Below are 20,112 nucleotides of genomic sequence, written 5' to 3'. Positions count from 1 at the left end.
CATTTGAAAAGTATTCGTTAAAGGGGGTGCTCACATATCTGTATAAAATCTGTTAAAGATCTAAAAGAATACATACTTTATTATTTACCTGTTTATTGTATTTTTCATGATTGCCTATGATCACTCATATAAATAGGGCAAATCAGGTCGTAACAAAATGAGGTGGTCAAATTAATTTGAACAAGGTTGAATTATTTTCTATTCTCTATTCCCATTTCTTTCACAGTATTCCAGCCTATTCAAATAAAAGAGATTTCAAAGCAGAACTGTGATTACTTAGGTATAAGTAATCACATGTTTTGGCATAACATTTTCTGTCTTGTAATGTGGCGTATGGTTTCACCAAACCTTGACCATGTTGATTAGCCATTATAATGTTTTATGATTCAATCTAGATCGGTTTAATTTAAGTTTTCCCAAATCAATAACATACAAAGGAAATCGTACTAATCTGGAATCCGCTCTTTCGTTGCATAACATGCATAATGAACCATGATCTGCAGTTTTCTGTTTTTATTATTCTAAAATAAGTGAAACTTTCAATTTAACAGATGCCATTCCTTTCTTATTTGATATCCCATTTTCAATATTTTAAAATGTTATGCCAGTTTGATTTTCTCTCTTCACTTAACCCAATTTATTTTGGCTCATGGTGGGAGGGGTGGGGTACTTACATGTTCATTGCTTTAATTCTTCAAATTATGTTAAGGTTGGAAGTTTGAGGCCTAATAAACAATGCTCCTGATTATAGATCTTAGCTGCACGATTGATAGTTCTTCCGCATTTTACCAAACACAACATAAGCAATTTCACTATATTTGAAAATCAATGTACATGTACATAAACAAGAACGTTTTGAATGGAAAACGAAAAATTATGATATATGCATCGATGTTAACGGCATTTGATAATGACCACTAAAACTTCAAATGTTGCATTTTTTATGAATTTATTTACCTCACTTTTCAAACAGCCACAAGTCTTTCATTCATTGCTTGATATTTTCAAACGACCTTTATCCAGTTTCTGTTTCTGTTCTTTTTCTCTATGTTTATATCTACATTAGATGTCCCATCATTATATTTCCAATATTGGATTTACTTTGATATAGGAAAACGAACATGGAGCTTGAAATAAAGTTCAATATTTTTTTTGCATAAGCCTGCATGACGCTTATGTTGGAGAAGGAATGTTTCCGCTTAAATTAAGTGTCATTGAAAATGATTATTTGGGTTTTTTATTCAAACAGTCGGGATATTTGATGAGGATGTGACGGAGCATGACCCGAAGAGTGTTGGCTTCAGAAGGGGTATGATCAAGTACAACATTCAAAGTAATAGCACCGGAAGTCCTTTCCAACTGATGGGGTTTGAAGTTCGAATCCCAGTCAACAACAGTTTTATTCTCACCAATCTAAGTAAGTAAAAGTAAAAAAAACTAAACACTGCAGATGAAACTTATCCATGCATGGTAATTATTTATTCAGTAAGACCAGTCCTAGTAATAGGCCTACATGAAATTGTGTTCAGTTTTGAAAATGCCACACAGTAAAACAATCTTCAAAATTTTATACAACGGTGTATACTATGTACACTTTTTTCATTATGTATAGTAGTTGATTAACGGTTAAAAGAATAATTATTGAAGATTAAATATGTAACAATTAAGCTTCGTTATTTAAATTTTTTTAAACTGTGAAATAACTACTGTTGAGTTTATAATTTGTAGTACACAAAGTTGTATAATTTTTTTTAAACAATGTTATCCATTCAGACTCAGAATTTACATCTGTCAGTAGAGGCGGCACCAGGGGGGGGGGGGCAAACGAATTTAATGTTGTAAATGGTACATAATCAATTATTAAGCAGTAATGTGTGATCAATACTTAATATTGAGTTGATTTGATGGAACAAAGAAACAAAGTTGGATTTCCATTTTAAGTTTCTTTAAAAACAAGTTGGACCTGACGTGAATGTGTTCAGAAAAAGGGGTATAGGCCTATGTGCATAATTATAATCAACCGGTCTGGTACTACTATAGTCACTGATATATTGGACACAATCATATTTATTACTGTAAGTAAAGGCTATATTCAACAGCACATAATCTTCATCTTGCAATTTTTGAAACTTTGAAACTCTTAAGCTAAAATGATTGGGTTCATGTGTACTAGACCTAAAAACGACACATTTTAAACACCTTTGAATTTATGAAATTAAGAACGCGAAGCGCGAGATAAATTCATTTGATAAATTGACATAAAATGATAGGCATACAGCGGAGTTTTTGCTCAACATTAGTTCAAATGAAGTGGAATATAAAACATTGCAGGGAACTCACAGGAACAGTTGTAAATGGATATTATAGAACCCATTATACTTTTAGTGTGCGAGAGGGGGAAAAACTCGGGGAATATGATCACTTAAAATGAAATAAAATCATGTTAGATCTCCCTCCTTCAAAATTAACTTGACCATTGTTTTATTTCACATTTTAAAACATTTTATATTGCACAGTACTTGAGTACATTTTGACTCAAGAATAGACATGCACATGTATATAAAAAAATCAAGTACCTTCAAGATCGATTATAGGGGTCGAAGTCATTGTAAATTCCTCTTTGGGTATTATTTTATTTTGTTCACCCATTGATAGTGCAGTTAAAATTAGCATACAGTCATGAAAATTCATGTTTCCAAACTGCGGGTATAATAAGTCGTTAACAGTATGTCTCTTCAAAATTCCATAAACGAAACAGTATTGATGAAAAATAAAAAAGTCTGTAAGCAAGAAATGTTTAGATGGTATATATACTTTGCTTACAAGCAATGCCTTTTCTAGAGAACTTTAGTCGTGTTTTCAAGGTTTTGCAAAATTATATCGTTCAAAATATACCTCACTACTAAAGCATTCTTAAAGAATGTGAAGTTATCCGACCCCTCACAATTATGCAGTCGACAATTTAACAGTTAACAGTGTGCACAAGAAATGTGATAAGAAAAGGATGTGCATACTTATTAACAGATCAGTGATTCGATGGTAATGTTAATATCAATGGTATTTCTATTTGTAGTTTTGTTTTTCTATAATAATTATCTAAGTATCTCTAAATGATGTAATTGATATTTTGATGAGAGCACGAAAATTGTAATATCTGTATATAGTAAGGTCCCAAGAACGTGTTAAGGAAGAGCAATGTTAATTTTTGCATAATTTATAAGAGGCCGCGGAAACTGGGGGGGGGGGGGAGCTGGGTGAACTTTAACCCCAACTTTTTTTCCCAAAACCATGTACAGAAACGTAAAAATGACCATCTGATTGCGATTTTTTGCATGGACAGCCCACTCCCTACTTTTGGCTCAGCCACCCCCCCCCCCCGCCCTCCACTTTCAAAACCGTTCCCCGGCCCCTGTTTATGACGTGTTTTTTTAAAGGTAATTTGCAATAACATTCAACATTTCAAAGCTGGCAACTTTATAAGAAAGTACTGAGAAAAAAAGTGTTCATAAAACATGATCATGTATAGGACACAGCACCCAAGTTGCATACCGGACGAGGGATCATGTTGGATAGGGTTATTATTCAGAGAGACAGAGTGATACACCGCAAATCTCAAGTGGTTTAGAACCGCTCGAAATGTCACACCATCAGTGCTGTGACACCATTCATTATTCAGACCGTGCCCCGTGTGTCATGGAAGACTTGATGAGACAGATCAGTGAATACAAAACAAAACAAAACAAGCAGAGGTATAATAACACAGTCAGACGGATAAAACTGACTCCAAACAGATCAAAGATAAAACGTTAATTCCAATGACATCCTATCGATCGGTGTGGAGTCGGTTTCGTTGGTGTGACTATAGGAATAAAACAGATTGAGAGGTATATGTTCATGTTGTTATTATGGACACATTAATTAATATCTTTCACGTATATCCCTGCTGGATAGAACAGTACACTGCAGTTTCACACAGTGTGATCACAGTGTGTTCACATAGTTGACTATGTGAAAATATTATACATACTGTTAAAATGTTCAAGTTCAAAACAGTGTGTGACTGTTCACATCATGTTCATATGGAAACTTTGTGAATATGTGATTCACAATGTGTGAAGGTGATTTCACATATTATGTTCCACACCGTGGCACACAATAACTGTGGGACACTTTATTCTAAATGCGCTGTCGAAATATCAAAACCCGACAATACCTATTACGTGATGAATGTAATCATTACGATAAAAAATCTTAATAATCATGCAAATGGCTGGCTTGCCATTTTTTCATCGTTTTCTTATATAATAGTCAGTATAGGCAAAGAAATTTGCATTCCTGTTTTACTAACTATCATCAATTTTTATCAACAATGACTCTCTTTCCATATACATGTAGGCCTATTCATTGAAATAAAACACAAAAATCACAATATTTAAACAGGATTTACATGATTGAAAACATAAAATCAAGAAACATAACGACTCTTGGTCGATAGCAACTATTATGGAAGTTATTCGATTCTCCAGAGCTTAATATTTCAATATCTATCAAATATTTTTTTACTGGTCAAATTTTTGCTCACTTGCTCTCATTTTTTAATCTATCGCTCCATCCGCCTTGCCCTTCAAAATTTCGGTTCATGATAATGGGTGGGTATTTTAAGGGGTCGAGACAAACAGGTGACCTCATGGTTATTTTCTATTCAACATATAGATTTATACGACTCAGACCTTTTAGATTCCCTTCTCCTTTTGTCAATTTTGTTACAATTTGATTCTTTCTCCTTTTATTAGAACCTGAATATCAGCCACCTCGCTTGCTTTCTAGCGCCGTCCATGTTAACGGTTGAATTTTAGAAAATAAAAGATATATTGGCTCACATTATTCATAATTTTCATTTTCTTTAGTCTGTGGTGCATTGAGTGATAACCGAATGCTAATAGCCGGTGATGCTGACGTGAATACTATCTACAACGCAGCTTACGCCAGCCGAGAGGTAAAGATCCCATACTTCGTTACTAGTTTTGCCCCTCGGGACGTCTACCCGGACTTCTCCGCTGAGTATCTACTAGCCATGCAGCCTCAAGTCTTGCAGCCTTTAGTTGATTACATTGGATATTTTCATTGGTCCAGTTTGGCATATATTTACGAGGGTCAAACAGGTTAGTATAGGCTTAGGACAAAGCCATACCAACAGAATTGAACCCACAGCGTCCCACGGTGCGTCATTGGAAATAGCACAGGTCGGTCTTGGGTCGACTGAAGCATATTTGAGTAATACTAAAATAAATAAATACCTGCAACTCAGTTGGAACCAGGGCAAGAGGGAGTCCAAACAAGAAACATAATGTTTTGCTGACAAAGCAGTCTTTGTCGAAAATCGGTGATTCAAAACAGCAGTTTCATCTTGGGGAGCGTTTCCTTGATTTTGATTGGCTGGGTGTTGATATACAAAACAGGACTTGTCGTTTAAATCGTCTGACAAGTCCTTTCATTAAACGCTTATTTGCAATATTTCGTCAGCTGAGAATCTTACGACGTTCGGCTGTCCCGGTTCACCAATATTCGACAAAGACCTCTCAGCTGTGTGATTTGACGAGCATTTTCAATAGAATTTCTATGTTGTCGAACCCGTCCTCGTTGCTATTGCGAAAACTCGATATTATAAACCTCTTTGTCCTAAATTGTGCAAGACATAGTTGGCTCTTCGTAAGGTGCCTATAATAAAGGAACCAATGAATACAGGTTATATTATTTCCAAGGGATAAGGGAATTAAACCTCTTAGTAGCCCTGCATAATTTGTATCAATCACTAATCTTGTTTGGCAATGCAGTGTATGAAAGGAAATGGCATTCTTATATTTCAACAAAGTCAGTAACATATTTTGTGCTATTGATTCTCAGATTAATAAAGTATAAATCCCAAGAACGACACATGATATTAAAGACAAAGTAGAGGCTAGCCTCCTAACATCTTAGTTTCCCTTGATAAGTTGATATCACTGGCATATATTGCTCAAAGATGTAAGATATAAGTCGAGTATGAAACCTCGACAAACCTATGGGTCGGTCACATTAACGACACTGACTTTGATCAACTAATAGTCTGTCTTTCAAAATAACCTTATATAATATATCGGCCTGAAGTTGGTTTAGCCAACAACGCATCATTGAGTTCATGATTTCCTCTTCCAATCTAGGGTTTCTCCGGCTTCATAACTTCTTGGATTTGATACGACCTCTGGGTATCGAAGTGACCCATCGACGTATCGACATTGATTCGGTAAACGAGACCCTGAACGAACTCAAGGATACCGGTAAACATAGAATCATCTGTGATGCCAATCTACCATTGACCGATGCTGTTCTTCGAAATGTAACTATTAGTTTTGATTATTGCTTCACATCACTGATTGATGGTAACCAGTGAAACCGACTCCATAGACAAGATGCAGACCATCGACCAGCATATGGAGTCGGTTTCACTGTAGTGACTGTAGACTGATAACGACAAAGTACTGTAACAAGGTCAATACGGGTACATACTAAGAAATTCGGGTTCATTTTTACACCCCTAGGGGTGCACAGGCTTGTCCCTACACGAGTACCCCTAGCGGTGCACACGTACACCCCGAATGGGGGTGTACAGTGTGCACCCCTCTTTGGGGGTGTCCATCTGCACCTAAGATGGTGTACACGTCTACCCCTTACATGCCTTAGGGTGCATAATGTACCACCACCTAAAATAACAAGATTGTCGAGACTTCCGGTCCAATCACTTTCCGTATCGATTTTTTAGTTACCTTAGTTGGGACTCGAACTCACCTCGTTTTTTCTGTAGTCAAGATTCTTCCCGCTATGCCAGCGAGAAGCGCTGAGACCGGATGAGGTATCTTGCGACATGATCCGATTCTTTTTTGACTTGTGCTGATGGTTGTAATTCAAATCATTAGCTCTATTTACTTTTTCTCAAAATGTATACGTAATCAAATGTGTTTTTGAAACAATTATTATCATCACATAAACATTAAATATTTAAAAAATCATTTCACTTAGGTTAAGTGTGGCGTTAGTGCATTGTTATTTCGGGTAATCTTCGATCACAAATCAACTTTATCTATACCATATACGTCTATCAGCGAGACTGGTGAGGTGCACACAAAGAGTACAGGGGTGTACAACAGACACGCACTCTCGCATAAGAGCTAACTTGCACCAATGGTTTTGCGAGGTGTATGCACGTATCGTACACCCCATTTGCACCGGGATTTCTTAGTGTGTACAGTGAGAAATATTGATTTAAAAAATAGACAAGACTCGCGATATGAATTTTACATAGCAAGTTGGATATGGTATAACAGGGATTATTCTCGGCAAACAAAATGACAAAACAAAATAATATGCGATTATGTCGTGGCTTTATTCAATAGAGATGAACGCTTCCCGAAATTGGTGTCACAATCACATAAGTATAAAACATAGATATGAATACCTCTGATTAGAGACTTACATTCATGTATATCTGAAACCAACCGATAGCCTCGAATTAGCTCCCCGAAGGGGGGTTAAACCCCCGGCTAGAAGGCCCCCCTCCCAGAAAATTCAACGTTAAATTTCGCGGCTGCTTTCCCACTGGTTCTCTGCTAGCCGGACAGGAATACCAGCACAGCTATGAACTACATTTATGAGCTACCGGCAAATCGGTGGATTACAGATGTCATACTTATATCATATAATATACATATATATATATACCAGCCTTCCCGCATGAGAACTTGGGTGAGGCCTAAATTTCACGAAAAATATAAATGTATACAGAATACCAGCCTCCCCGCCTATGAGATCAGGTGAGGCCTAAACTGAAAGTTCGAGCGTGACACCCTTACATAAAATATAAATGTATACAGAATACCAGCCTCCCCGCCTATGAGATCAGGTGAGGCCTAAACTGAAAGTTCGAGCGTGACACCCTTACATTCAAATCTACAATTGCGTTCTTAAAGTACTATGTAAAGTTATAAATAAATCCCCTTCGTCTAGGTACCGAATGAGGACCCGATTCAATATGAAATATTAATCAACGTACATGGCATCAAAGTGGAAAATCTAATAACTAGAGGCGAAAATATAATTCACTGCTTTAAACACCTTGCAAAAGTGACCATTGTGGATTAAAGAACATATGCCATGACAATAATATGACAATACAATTCATGTGAATTACCAATATATAACGAACACCCAGCCACAAAAACGGGTAAGGGCGAAAACCCACCTGACCACAGTCCAAAATAGATCAGAAGGATAAAATTCCCTTACGGCCCACATTTCTAAATGCACGACGATCTTGGTATTGTTTTGGTGTGCGACCAGGCAAACTGCCTCCGGATTTGAATTCGTGTTTCGTTATATAAATCAATATTATATTCATGTAAGTAAACTAATTCAAATGTCCATTATCGACAGTTCTACATCCCGTTATTCCATCCTGAACGAGCTGTACATTCCAATAAAACACAAATCAACTCTGAATGATACGTATTGCGTATCTTCATTCTCGACCTTCTCCAACGCATCTGTTTAAACAATATTCCAACATCGTTTGACCCAAACGTACCGTTTACATGGGTGGTTGTTGGGGAGGAGGTGGGAAAATTACAAGCGAATATTTTGGACGTTCATCTCCGTTGAAAGCCAAGACTAAAATGAAGGATTTTTCGCGCCTTCACACCTAGGCGCGCGCGCGCGCCAAAACATGCGCGCTCCTTGCGCCCAGTACAAATTATTGTCATTGTGGGCATAAACCAAACAGGCTGGCGCGCCATTGTGACGTATCACCTCGTCAACCGCGCCATTCCAAATTACAAATACCTTCATGACCTGGCATTGTTCACCGACTAATAAATCATTTTAAATCGCCGAGTCGTCTTTAAAATACATTATTCTCGGCAAACAAAATGACAAAACAAAATAATATGCGATTATGTCGTGGCTTTATTCAATAGAGATGAACGCTTCCCGAAATTGGTGTCACAATCACATAAGTATAAAACATAGATATGAATACCTCTGATTAGAGACTTACATTCATGTATATCTGAAACCAACCGATAGCCTCGAATTAGCTCCCCGAAGGGGGGTTAAACCCCCGGCTAGAAGGCCCCCCTCCCAGAAAATTCAACGTTAAATTTCGCGGCTGCTTTCCCACTGGTTCTCTGCTAGCCGGACAGGAATACCAGCACAGCTATGAACTACATTTATGAGCTACCGGCAAATCGGTGGATTACAGATGTCATACTTATATCATATAATATACATATATATATATACCAGCCTTCCCGCATGAGAACTTGGGTGAGGCCTAAATTTCACGAAAAATATAAATGTATACAGAATACCAGCCTCCCCGCCTATGAGATCAGGTGAGGCCTAAACTGAAAGTTCGAGCGTGACACCCTTACATAAAATATAAATGTATACAGAATACCAGCCTCCCCGCCTATGAGATCAGGTGAGGCCTAAACTGAAAGTTCGAGCGTGACACCCTTACATTCAAATCTACAATTGCGTTCTTAAAGTACTATGTAAAGTTATAAATAAATCCCCTTCGTCTAGGTACCGAATGAGGACCCGATTCAATATGAAATATTAATCAACGTACATGGCATCAAAGTGGAAAATCTAATAACTAGAGGCGAAAATATAATTCACTGCTTTAAACACCTTGCAAAAGTGACCATTGTGGATTAAAGAACATATGCCATGCCAATATATCTTATGTCAACAGTGTTTAGGCGGCATAATTTGACAAATTACCGCCAAACGAGAATATATTTTATATATATGATCGGCCGCCAAACACTTCATTCATTTTTTAAGCCTTCGTTCATAATTTAGTCTAGTTTTGCATTAGCTGGCCAAGCTAAATCAGTTATCATGCATATGTAGTCAAGTAGGCCTCCAAGCCCTCCAATAATTTTAAATGAATTTAAAATATATCATCTTTGCATAAAATCTTTGTACAGCCTTGACGTCGCTGTCTTACATGACACAGTTACCTGAAGGCTGGCATTCTTTGCCTCTAGCTATTCTGGCTGATATAAGAGTGATCATTTTATACGCAGTATACCTGTTTTCTATTCTTGACCAACATACCAGCCCGTTTTAAACCAGCATGAAATGACAAATACTTTGCACCTGAATATTTCACTTATTGCATTCCAAAACCAGATAGAAAAATTCAATTCAAGTATATGAACAAATATCCATCTCAAGTATAATGAGAGCATGAAAAACACTTCAATGTATTCAGCTGTTGGAAAAATCTCCCAATAGAAATACATTAAAACATAACCGTGTCAGAACTTCATTCACAATTAAAATCTGATTACCATGCGCAAAACTAAACAAAACATATGAAGGAAGACAAGATAATATGCCATTTGAAGTATCATGATTTTGATACAAATCTATTGCAATCTTCAAAATTGAAATTCATTGCATCACCAATTTTGATAAGTTATCAATGGTGGCTGAACGCCTTCAGCTTGACCATATAATTAACAAATACTGGCATCCCAACATTGCTAAACTAGCAATGCATGCCGCACTGAGGTACTGCCTCTGTCTTGTTGTCCCATTTGCCATATGTATAACAGTGCATAATCTAACCCTATGCACACAAATAATTCAATTGTGTACAATCGATCGATAAAAACCAAACACGGCATTTAGCTAGTCACTTCACACTTAATTCCAACAAATACGGTACATACCATACTTTATTTTATTCATTTTTTCATTATTAGTATTTTTTTTTTTTAAAGATAAAATAAGATAAAATCTGAAACTGAAAACTTGAGTAACATCCACAGAACAACCCCATATAACCTATGGGGTATAACCATGTTAACTGAAGGCACTAAAACCAATTAGATGGCCGAAAGCCATCAGTTTGACCATATAGTTAACACATACTAGCATCCCAACATAGCTAAACCAACAATGCATGCCGCACTGAGGTACTGCCACTTTCTTGTTGTCCCATTTGCCATATAATTATACCAGTGCATGACTTAACTCCATGCACCCATATGATTCAATTGTGGACAATCGATCAATTAAAATCCAACCACAGCATTTAGTTAGTCACCTCACTCTTAATGCCAACAAACAGACATCATACCATTCCTGAGTTATAATGGATTTTGAAAACTGTTCTGTTGGAAATGAGATAAAATAAAAACTGAAACTGAAAACTAGAGTAACATCCACAGAATAACCCCATATAACCAATAGAGTATAACCATGATAATTGAAGCACTAAAACCAATTTGAACATGAACCCTTCCCGTCAGAACTACTCCGTTTATAGAGCTACACCCCTCATGCAGCTAAACTAAGAACCAGTGAACATAAACTGGAATTTTACCGGGGATGTTTCATTTTTTGATTATGTATTCACATATCGACGTGAAACATGACTGACTTTTTGTCTTATCATCTTCACCACATCCATGAAATAATTGTTTATTTCAAAAATAAAATAACATCCGACGAGTAGTCCTTCAAAGGATAATGAATAAAATTGAAGTGCCTTATACATTTATACATGCACATATATATATATTTGTCCTGAACAATATGTTACATTCTTGTTGGCAAAAGCACAAAGAGGCAAAGGGCTTTCTTCATATGTTCAAGTTCCAATCCCTTCCAAGTGAACAATATGGAGGACCTCATAAAAAGTCTGAAAATGAAATCATAATGAACTCATCCTCATATCATGGACTCATTATTCAAGATAGCCCACTGTATCATGATGTTTCAAACATGAAATTGTTTTCCCTGCTGCAATACTGTTCCTTGAAGGCTAAGATGTTTGTTCACCAGTTTTTTTTACTGAAGAAAACCTCTATTCCTTGGACTACGTATTATAAATCCACACCTGTCGGTAAATTATTTATATGAAGATGAAGACGTTGACCACTGCTCCAATTAGGGTGATTTCCGGCAGCATAGTTCTCAGGCTATACCCAGTTCATTTCTATTTATTACAAGAGCGTATTAACGCCACAATTGACATCCATTACCATGGACTCTAGGCTATCTGGTCAGGAACTAGATCCAACCAAAGGGAAACTCTTTGGCAGCCAGACTTGGAGCGTTCTAGGTTATACTATAGTAGGTCCAATTGTCATCAAACTTTCCTGCCAGCCTACCTTGCCTCGCAGTAGTCAGCTTGAATCCATTTTATCCAAAGAGCCGGCTCTGCAAAAGAAAACAAGAAAAAAGCCTGGGCAGAACACCTAAATCTGTATCTCGTACCAAAACGGGTTTGTCCCTCTGCTTTCCCTTTCAATTTATCACTCAATGAATTATGAGCTTAACACGAAAGGAGCAGCTTCCCGAAACATCTGAAAACCGCCTTCACGGAATAATCAGTAGTCCTGCTCCTTATGTTTCATTTTTAACTTTAATTTTCCAATTCCCTACAGTACAACCCCAACCAGCGATGCAATATCATCTGCATACATGTGCGTGTCGCAACTTAGAATATATTTCAAAACCAGATTAAGCTTCAAATAATCTGTTCCAAATGACTATAACTTGTATTATTTTGAAATATATTATCATTATTATATCAGTATTCAGTTTACCTCATATCACTGCAGAAATAATCGAGCCAAATTATTGCATCCAGCCCATTGGAAACATTTTCATACTCAACGGGCCACCAACAAAATATTTCACACGCTGTACAATTCCAAAAAAGAAGATGTACTTTTGTAACCTGGTTCCTGATTGTGCAATCGGTAAATTTCGTTTGATTGGCCATCCAGTTTACCTACATGGCTCATTGCATTAAAGGCATCCGTATTGTGTCCCCCGAAAGCAAAGGGGGGGGGGATGACAGCATGGTGCATCTACAAGATTTCAGACTTTCCCACACATGCCCCTTTACATAATTACATAATTATCATTCTTTTTAAAATGATATTATCTCAGTTCAAATCATTGACCAGCCAAATAGGCCTATTTGATAAATACCTTGAACCATGAGGTGTAACTAGGTTCAATTGTGAAGCGCTTTGAGCAGTTCGACTTCGAGGTTGATATAAAGCGCTATATAACAACCAGTAATTAAATTCAATTCCAATAGGGCCTAAGCATTTCTACTTTTTTTTTTTTTTTTTTTTTTTACACAAAATAAAATCCACACAAAATCATCGCACATAAACGACTCCTATTACATAAAGGTTTCTTATTGGGAGGCCTATAATATTATAACAAACTGCTCGTTGACCCCTTGACTTCAATCTAAACTAATTTGGGGATTCCAAGCTAGTTTGAAATTACATCCGACTATTATGTGCATGGTAAGTCCACTTTTACGTGTACCATGTTTCCTCGAAATGTGAAGCTCACATTTCCACCAAGCATCGGCATTCAATTCATGCAAAGTGAATTCCAAAAACCAACCCGTTTCAAGGCGTAAATGTATAAACAGAACTGCTTGGTGCAAGGTGGAGGTATTTATATTTAATGTATAATCATTATCACACTGTATCATCAACATCAGCAATAAATAGTATTATTTTCAATACTATAAACTCTAGTTATTTTCCTTTAAAAGACTGTAAGAAATCCATACAATCGCATGTCATAATGCTAAGCCACATCCGCTACTTTTCAAGTGACTGATTCAACAATAATATCATGCCCGTCGCAGTCTGTAGATGTTCATTTAAAAACTGAGTAGACGTATAAATATCTAGTATAAGCTCTTCCACTACCGGTCTATCCACATAATTTTTAGACCGAGAACACAGCTCATGCTGGCCCATATCCAGAAAAAGTCACAGAGGTCAAATACTACTTTTATAGGCCTAACTGAACCAGCTGATTTATCCCCAAAACAGACATGTAAAACCGCGTCTACTGTTAGTAGATCTAACGTTGGACTTAGCCTAATTTCCTCTGTGGTGTCACCATTAAATTGTAGTCCGAGTACCTGTACTAGTAGTAGACTACTTGTAAATTTATAACAAAGACAAAGTGACATTTCTCACTCAGTTATTTATCAGCACCGAAAAAGTTCGAACTTTTTGCCAATCACTAGTAGACCCTCTGCTATTCTCACCATTTTTGCCAAAAACGGCGGCTTAAAATTAATCATGGTCTTAAATACATCTTAGCCTAGCCCATCACTAGGCCTAGAATAAGCTGTAATGGCTGCTAAAAACAATTTCATATCGGCCTCTATAGACTTCATTTTTCTTTGATTTTCCATCGTAAATATACATCGATTCTGGCCGAAGCTTTAGAACCTCAATGTAGGCATATACTGAGGAGACTAACCCCAATTTCCAAACCACCGGCTGTGAAAATGTATTTACATCCATATTAACCACAGCCATGAACTAGGGCCTACACCTAATACGATACGGTAATTAACGTTAATAAAATTGTTGAACTCATTTTAAAAATCACCATGACACACCTAGTGACCTAGTTCAGACTCTAAAACAAGTCAAGTAGGAACAGGCCTAGCTAGGCCCGTGTTTGAATTATGACGACAACCCCTCCCTTTTCCATCATGATCGTATAAACCGCTTGGACCAAATTAAAATTAATTCCAGGCCAAGTCTAAGCTATGTCTTATTATGGCTTGACATATGATTATGACCTACATTCAAATCTAAACATTGTGTTGACAAGCCAAATAGCCCCCCCCCCCCCATCGAACCATGTTTGCCTGACTACCTTAACTAGTCTTATGCCTGGCCTATGGTTGGTAATACTAATAGGATCTTCGCGTTCTAACGTGAAAACCGGGGGGGGGGGTTGACGGGCCATGAAATTGAAATGAAAAGGACTCAGAGCCTATTAACTCCTGACCCATAAGAACATGATTTTGTTCGAAATCTAAAGCCAGGCCTAGACAGGCCTACCTGCTCGTTACAAAGCAGGCCTCTTCTACGATTCATTTAAGCCTAACTTCTACTCTAAGTTAGCACTACAGTATACTAGGCTTAACGTTAGGCCTAACGTAGACCTAGTACTAGGCCTAGGCCTAGGTCTAGGATACTATTTGACACTAAACCGTAGACCTAAATCTAGACTGAGTCTAGCCTAGATCTATTCCTGCTTCGTACTCACCGGATAGGCTAGGTCTTGTAGAGACTGGAACTTGTGAATTCTCTGGTAATGGTCCGACCACGAGTACCCCGTTCCCCGTTCCGTCTGCCAATCCAGACCGTCGCCTCACCTCCCACAAGCAGACTCGAGAGCTCGGACTCAGGAGTAGGACCTCTGACTTCCGACAAACATTAAATACTCATAGTCATACTCATAGTCATATCATTGGGTGATCATGATGAATCATAGTCGACTGTATCATGGCGTCGCCGACAATGTCTAACTTATGCATGATTTTGTTGCCAATGTAGGCCTAACTTAGGCCTAGTCTCTAACCTTGTGCCAGGGTCCGTGCTCAAATGTTTTGTTGGCTGGGTTGGCTGTTGCCAGTCCCAAATCCTGCACGTTAACGACAAGACTCTCAGACTCAATAAAAATTCCAGGCTTATGAAAAGCCGAATGAACTGAATTCCACCTAGCAGCTTGAGTCACATTCTCATCATTCGTTCCCATCGTTGCTGAAACCAAACAGCTCAAAAGTTAGGGCCCAGCCGATCTGCTGACTGCTGTAATCGATACAGTCGCTCCCCGTCGTATTAAACTTGGTTCAAAGTCAAAGCAGACGAGTTGTTGTTAATGTTAGGCCAGGCAAGAAATAGAGTATCATCAAGTAATTCGGACTGCATTTTCAGCTTCATAAGCGAAATTGTTGTGAGTCCCGATCGATGATGGTTTCAACAAAAAATTCTTGTAGATTTCGTTGCTCTTTGTAGATTACGACGTCTTCAAAAATGCAAGGTCGTAAGAAAAATTACAAGCGAATATTTTGGACGTTCATCTCCGTTGAAAGCCAAGACTAAAATGAAGGATTTTTCGCGCCTTCACACCTAGGCGCGCGCGCGCGCCAAAACATGCGCGCTCCTTGCGCCCAGTACAAATTATTGTCATTGTGGGCATAAACCAAACAGGCTGGCGCGCCATTGTGACGTATCACCTCGTCAACCGCGCCATTCCAAATTACAAATACCTTCATGACCTGGCATTGTTCACCGACTAATAAATCATTTTAAATCGCCGAGTCGTCTTTAAAATACATTATGTTTAATGTAGGATAGAATACCGTAGCCTGTGTAGAAAATGCTATTATATTTTGGGAATATGCGGAGAATTGTAAGGGGCGATACTATTCGAACTTTAAACTGACATTGCATTTCAAAGCATCATTCTCAGGACCCCCTCCAAGTGGTACATGTATTTTTAAAATCCTGAAATGGTTACCAAAATCATATTTGAAAAACTGCAAACTGATCTAATTATTATCTATTGGTTTGAGCTATTGCCTGACTTTGGGGTGTAAAAAAACAGTACTGATGCTAGGGTGTACTTTAAAACTGATATGTATAAAGTTGTCCCTGTGACTAATGTAATGGTGTAACAATCTATAGAAGTAATTGTTGTGTTAAATGATTGCAATTGTGACTTGGTTTGCATCGTTTTCTTATCTTTATTCAACAGTCTATAGATCTGGAAATGACAACTGCATCTTATCACATGGTTTATCTGAATTTGGTAAGATGTCATTTATTTTAATTTGTTGTTCCAATACGATGAATTCAAAGCAAGTCTAAAGTACTTCACCAGAATGAGGAAAACTAGAGGACACATATAGTACACTCTTAAAAATGTTGGGCAACATACGGTCCACACAACAATTGGTTAAAACTTTATCCAATTCTGGGTAGTTTTACACCAATAATGTGTGCTTTGGGTGAAAACTACACAGTATTGGTGTAAAACTACCCAGAATTGGATAAAGTTTTAACCAATTGTTGTGTGGACCGTATGTTGCCCAACATTTTTAAGAGTGTATAAGGAAAATTATTTTGGACGGAAAACGTACGCAATGTTATTCTTTATAGTACCAAATACTAACAATAATTATTAGTGATGATTTTTCATGAGCTATTTACTCTGCTATATCAGAAAATTAAATAATGATGATGATAATGATAATAAGTTGCAAAGCGCTATTTACATTTAAATTTTGAACAATTGACATGTTGAATTATAATTGTGAATATTGGAAAAATCTATTGATATATACATGCGTGTCACATGCGACTTCAGAACAACTTATGACAGCCCTAACTATATAATAGGGGCTCCCAAAAAGAACAAAACAGTCCCATCGGTTATGCAATAACAAGATGTCTTGCTATTTCAGTTAATGAATTATATTTTGATAGGGAGGCTTACCAGAAGGTTCATGTTCATTATCATTAAAAGACATCCTTGTAATCAAAGAGGAAGCACACTGAGTTGTCAAAACAACGATGAATGTAGAGTATGCATTATTTCCTAAAAAATAAACCCCTCAAAAAAAGTTTGGAAATATGAGTTTGGCCATTAATTTCTCCCAACTCCCAATTTTACACAATGCATATTTGATATCATTCAAAAGATCATTTAATTCTCTTTAAAATTATACCATACTTGTTACGATCATACCATCACGAAAAGAGCAGGATTCAAAAGTATTGGATGAGGTCTGAATTGAAAAGCTGCAAAACGAGCAGAAATAGTCATGAAGGGTCAATTATACAAAACGTGATTCTTTTGCCTGTGTCAATAGAAATGAAAAATCCATTCAAATCAAGCCCATGCTTCTTCATTTTCTTATGTTTTGTTATGGTTTATGTAGTGATGGTTCTGTGAGATAACATGGTTTGAAATACCCATGCATGTTTGTTTGTTTGTTTGTTTGTTATGTGTTTGCTTGTGCAGTGGTGTGTTTGATTCCATGTTAATGTTATGTTAAGGTGCATGGAAATAATTAAAAGAAACCGCTGAGAAACTCATCACCACGGAAAAAAGAACAGTGACTTTCAATATTGTGTCATTTTGCAACTTTTGAATTTTGACCTTGCCCCGCATTTCAAGGCACTGCACCTCCATGTGAACCATAATCAGATCATAGGTATCATTATAAAGATAATTAAATGATCTTTTCATTGATATTAATTACACATTGATATTTACTAAAGCCGAGGAGGGATTATCGATCAAAGTCAGATTTCCAAACTTTTTTGAGGAGTTTATTTTGAACAAACATGCGTTCTAGATTACAACGTTGCTGGCGCTCTGTAGTCTTGGTTGCACAGAGACACGATCTTACGTATACGTAAAGGCCATCGCACACCTTACGACTGTTCGCGATCCGATTTTGGAACAAATCGCATTTTGCTCATTTTCTGAAAATGTGAATGGAACATATCATTTTATTTGAGATTAAGATTAATTGAAAGAATACTAATATAACCATTTTGAAAAATTGCAAGCCTTTATTTTGGAGTAAAGGCCAAATTAGTTTCAAATCGTAGCCAATCTTTCGACTCCTATGACGTCATTATGACTAGATATTAAATTCGCTTTTATTCTAAGAAGGATGATAGCATAGTCACAGATTTGAACAAAAGTATTCGTACGATGATTTAGAACATTACACAATAAGTTATTCCAAGTGTCAATATTAGCATCAAATTCTACTACATGTTATTCTGAAATAAAAATCGTAAGGTGTGCGGTCGCCTTAAGCTCCCGAAGGGAGCGCTTGGTTGATCGGATCAATCGCTGTTAAGACGGGCCTTGTTTTTCAGGATTTCGACACGATAGATACAAGTAACATGTCTTTTGGAGGAATGAACCTGACTGGATTCTCATTGATCACCAACAAGAGCAGTGAAGCATATCAAGAGCTATTCGGTGATTGGTCAGACAAGTTTAGATACTCTCATCCAACGCTAGCAAATACAGAAGTAGGGGTAAGCAAAGAAATAGCAAGGAGGGGTAAGGAAGTGGCTGCGTCAACAGTCATGGTCAAGCTGTTTTCCTCTTACGCCAAATTATTTTCAACTGTAAAAATACTGAAAACACATACGGAAACACGCAAAAACAAAATAACTTATATCGAAGATTGTCAATCATTGATTAAATGACAGGACATGAAAATGTGAGCAAATGATCTGAACTTCACTACTGAAATGTTGAATTTTGTAAGAATCTTTTGATCGACTCTGATACACAATTTATGAAATGGGCATGATGCTAAATTTGATTAACTTGCTCGATGTCCATTTAATTATACATCATCATTTAAGTGTTAAAAAGGGAGCAGGCGAAAGGAAAAAATAGTTAAATACACTTTAACGAGTTATCGATTACTTTTGTAATTACCAATTTTATGCATTATTTATTTTTCCTTTCTTTTGATATAATAGTACGAGGCGATCCTTGCCCATGATCTGTGTCGAGTAGCCGTAGCTGCAGCTCGTTCAATACATGAAAGTGGTAAACAATTACCGCTTCCAAAGGTCAACACCTTTCACACTTGTTTTAAGCATGTCAGGGATGGCACAGACATCATGACAGAGACAGTATCCTCAACGGTCGGACCGGAACTTCTTGATGCTATCAAAAGGGTATGAACTAAAATCTTTCTTTGAACCAAAAGATAATGTATTATGGGTGAATCGGAAGTTCAGTGGTAAGGAAATAATTGTAGTTTAAAACTAAAAAGGAGCATGCCTGAGAAAGGACGAGGAGAATTAAGAGATGGAGTTACAACAAAATGTAGACATGGTACATTAATTCATATAGCTCATACTTTCTAAAGACGTACAAAACAATGCACAGGTGCACTGTAGCCTTTGGTGGCGACCTATGCTGCCAGTTTCAAGGAAGAACTAAAAAGTGAATCGTGTAGAAAATAGATAATTTGTGAATGAATTATTTCCAATTTTATTTGATAACAAAACATGTATATTAAACACATGACGAAACATATCTCAAAGCCTTATTTTCTCCTGAAAATGGGCGAAATATTATATGATAACAGTTTACAAATGAGAAAAACTCTCAGAATTTGAAAATTTTCAATCATCGTTTTATAGATTTCCACACACTTCCACATTA

General features: G+C 37.0%; 1 protein-coding gene across 1 annotated transcript in view; it reads left to right on the top strand.

Moving 5' to 3' along the window:
* Positions 1 to 20,112, top strand: part of LOC129259965 (glutamate receptor 2-like) — a 36,524-nt gene that overhangs the window by 4,203 nt on the left and 12,209 nt on the right. Inside the window, exons 2-7 of the mRNA XM_054898076.2 lie at positions 1,250 to 1,417; positions 4,908 to 5,162; positions 6,201 to 6,376; positions 16,657 to 16,710; positions 18,798 to 18,962; positions 19,419 to 19,619. Coding sequence (XP_054754051.2) covers positions 1,250 to 1,417; positions 4,908 to 5,162; positions 6,201 to 6,376; positions 16,657 to 16,710; positions 18,798 to 18,962; positions 19,419 to 19,619 — 1,019 coding nt within the window. The remainder of the gene's footprint in view (positions 1 to 1,249; positions 1,418 to 4,907; positions 5,163 to 6,200; positions 6,377 to 16,656; positions 16,711 to 18,797; positions 18,963 to 19,418; positions 19,620 to 20,112) is intronic.

The sequence above is a fragment of the Lytechinus pictus genome, unplaced genomic scaffold (genome assembly GCF_037042905.1).
Source record: "Lytechinus pictus isolate F3 Inbred unplaced genomic scaffold, Lp3.0 scaffold_19, whole genome shotgun sequence".
Classification (NCBI taxonomy): Eukaryota; Metazoa; Echinodermata; class Echinoidea; order Temnopleuroida; family Toxopneustidae; genus Lytechinus; species Lytechinus pictus.
The sequence above is the reverse complement of the archived record's forward strand: the minus strand, read 5'-3'. Positions and strand labels throughout refer to the sequence as shown.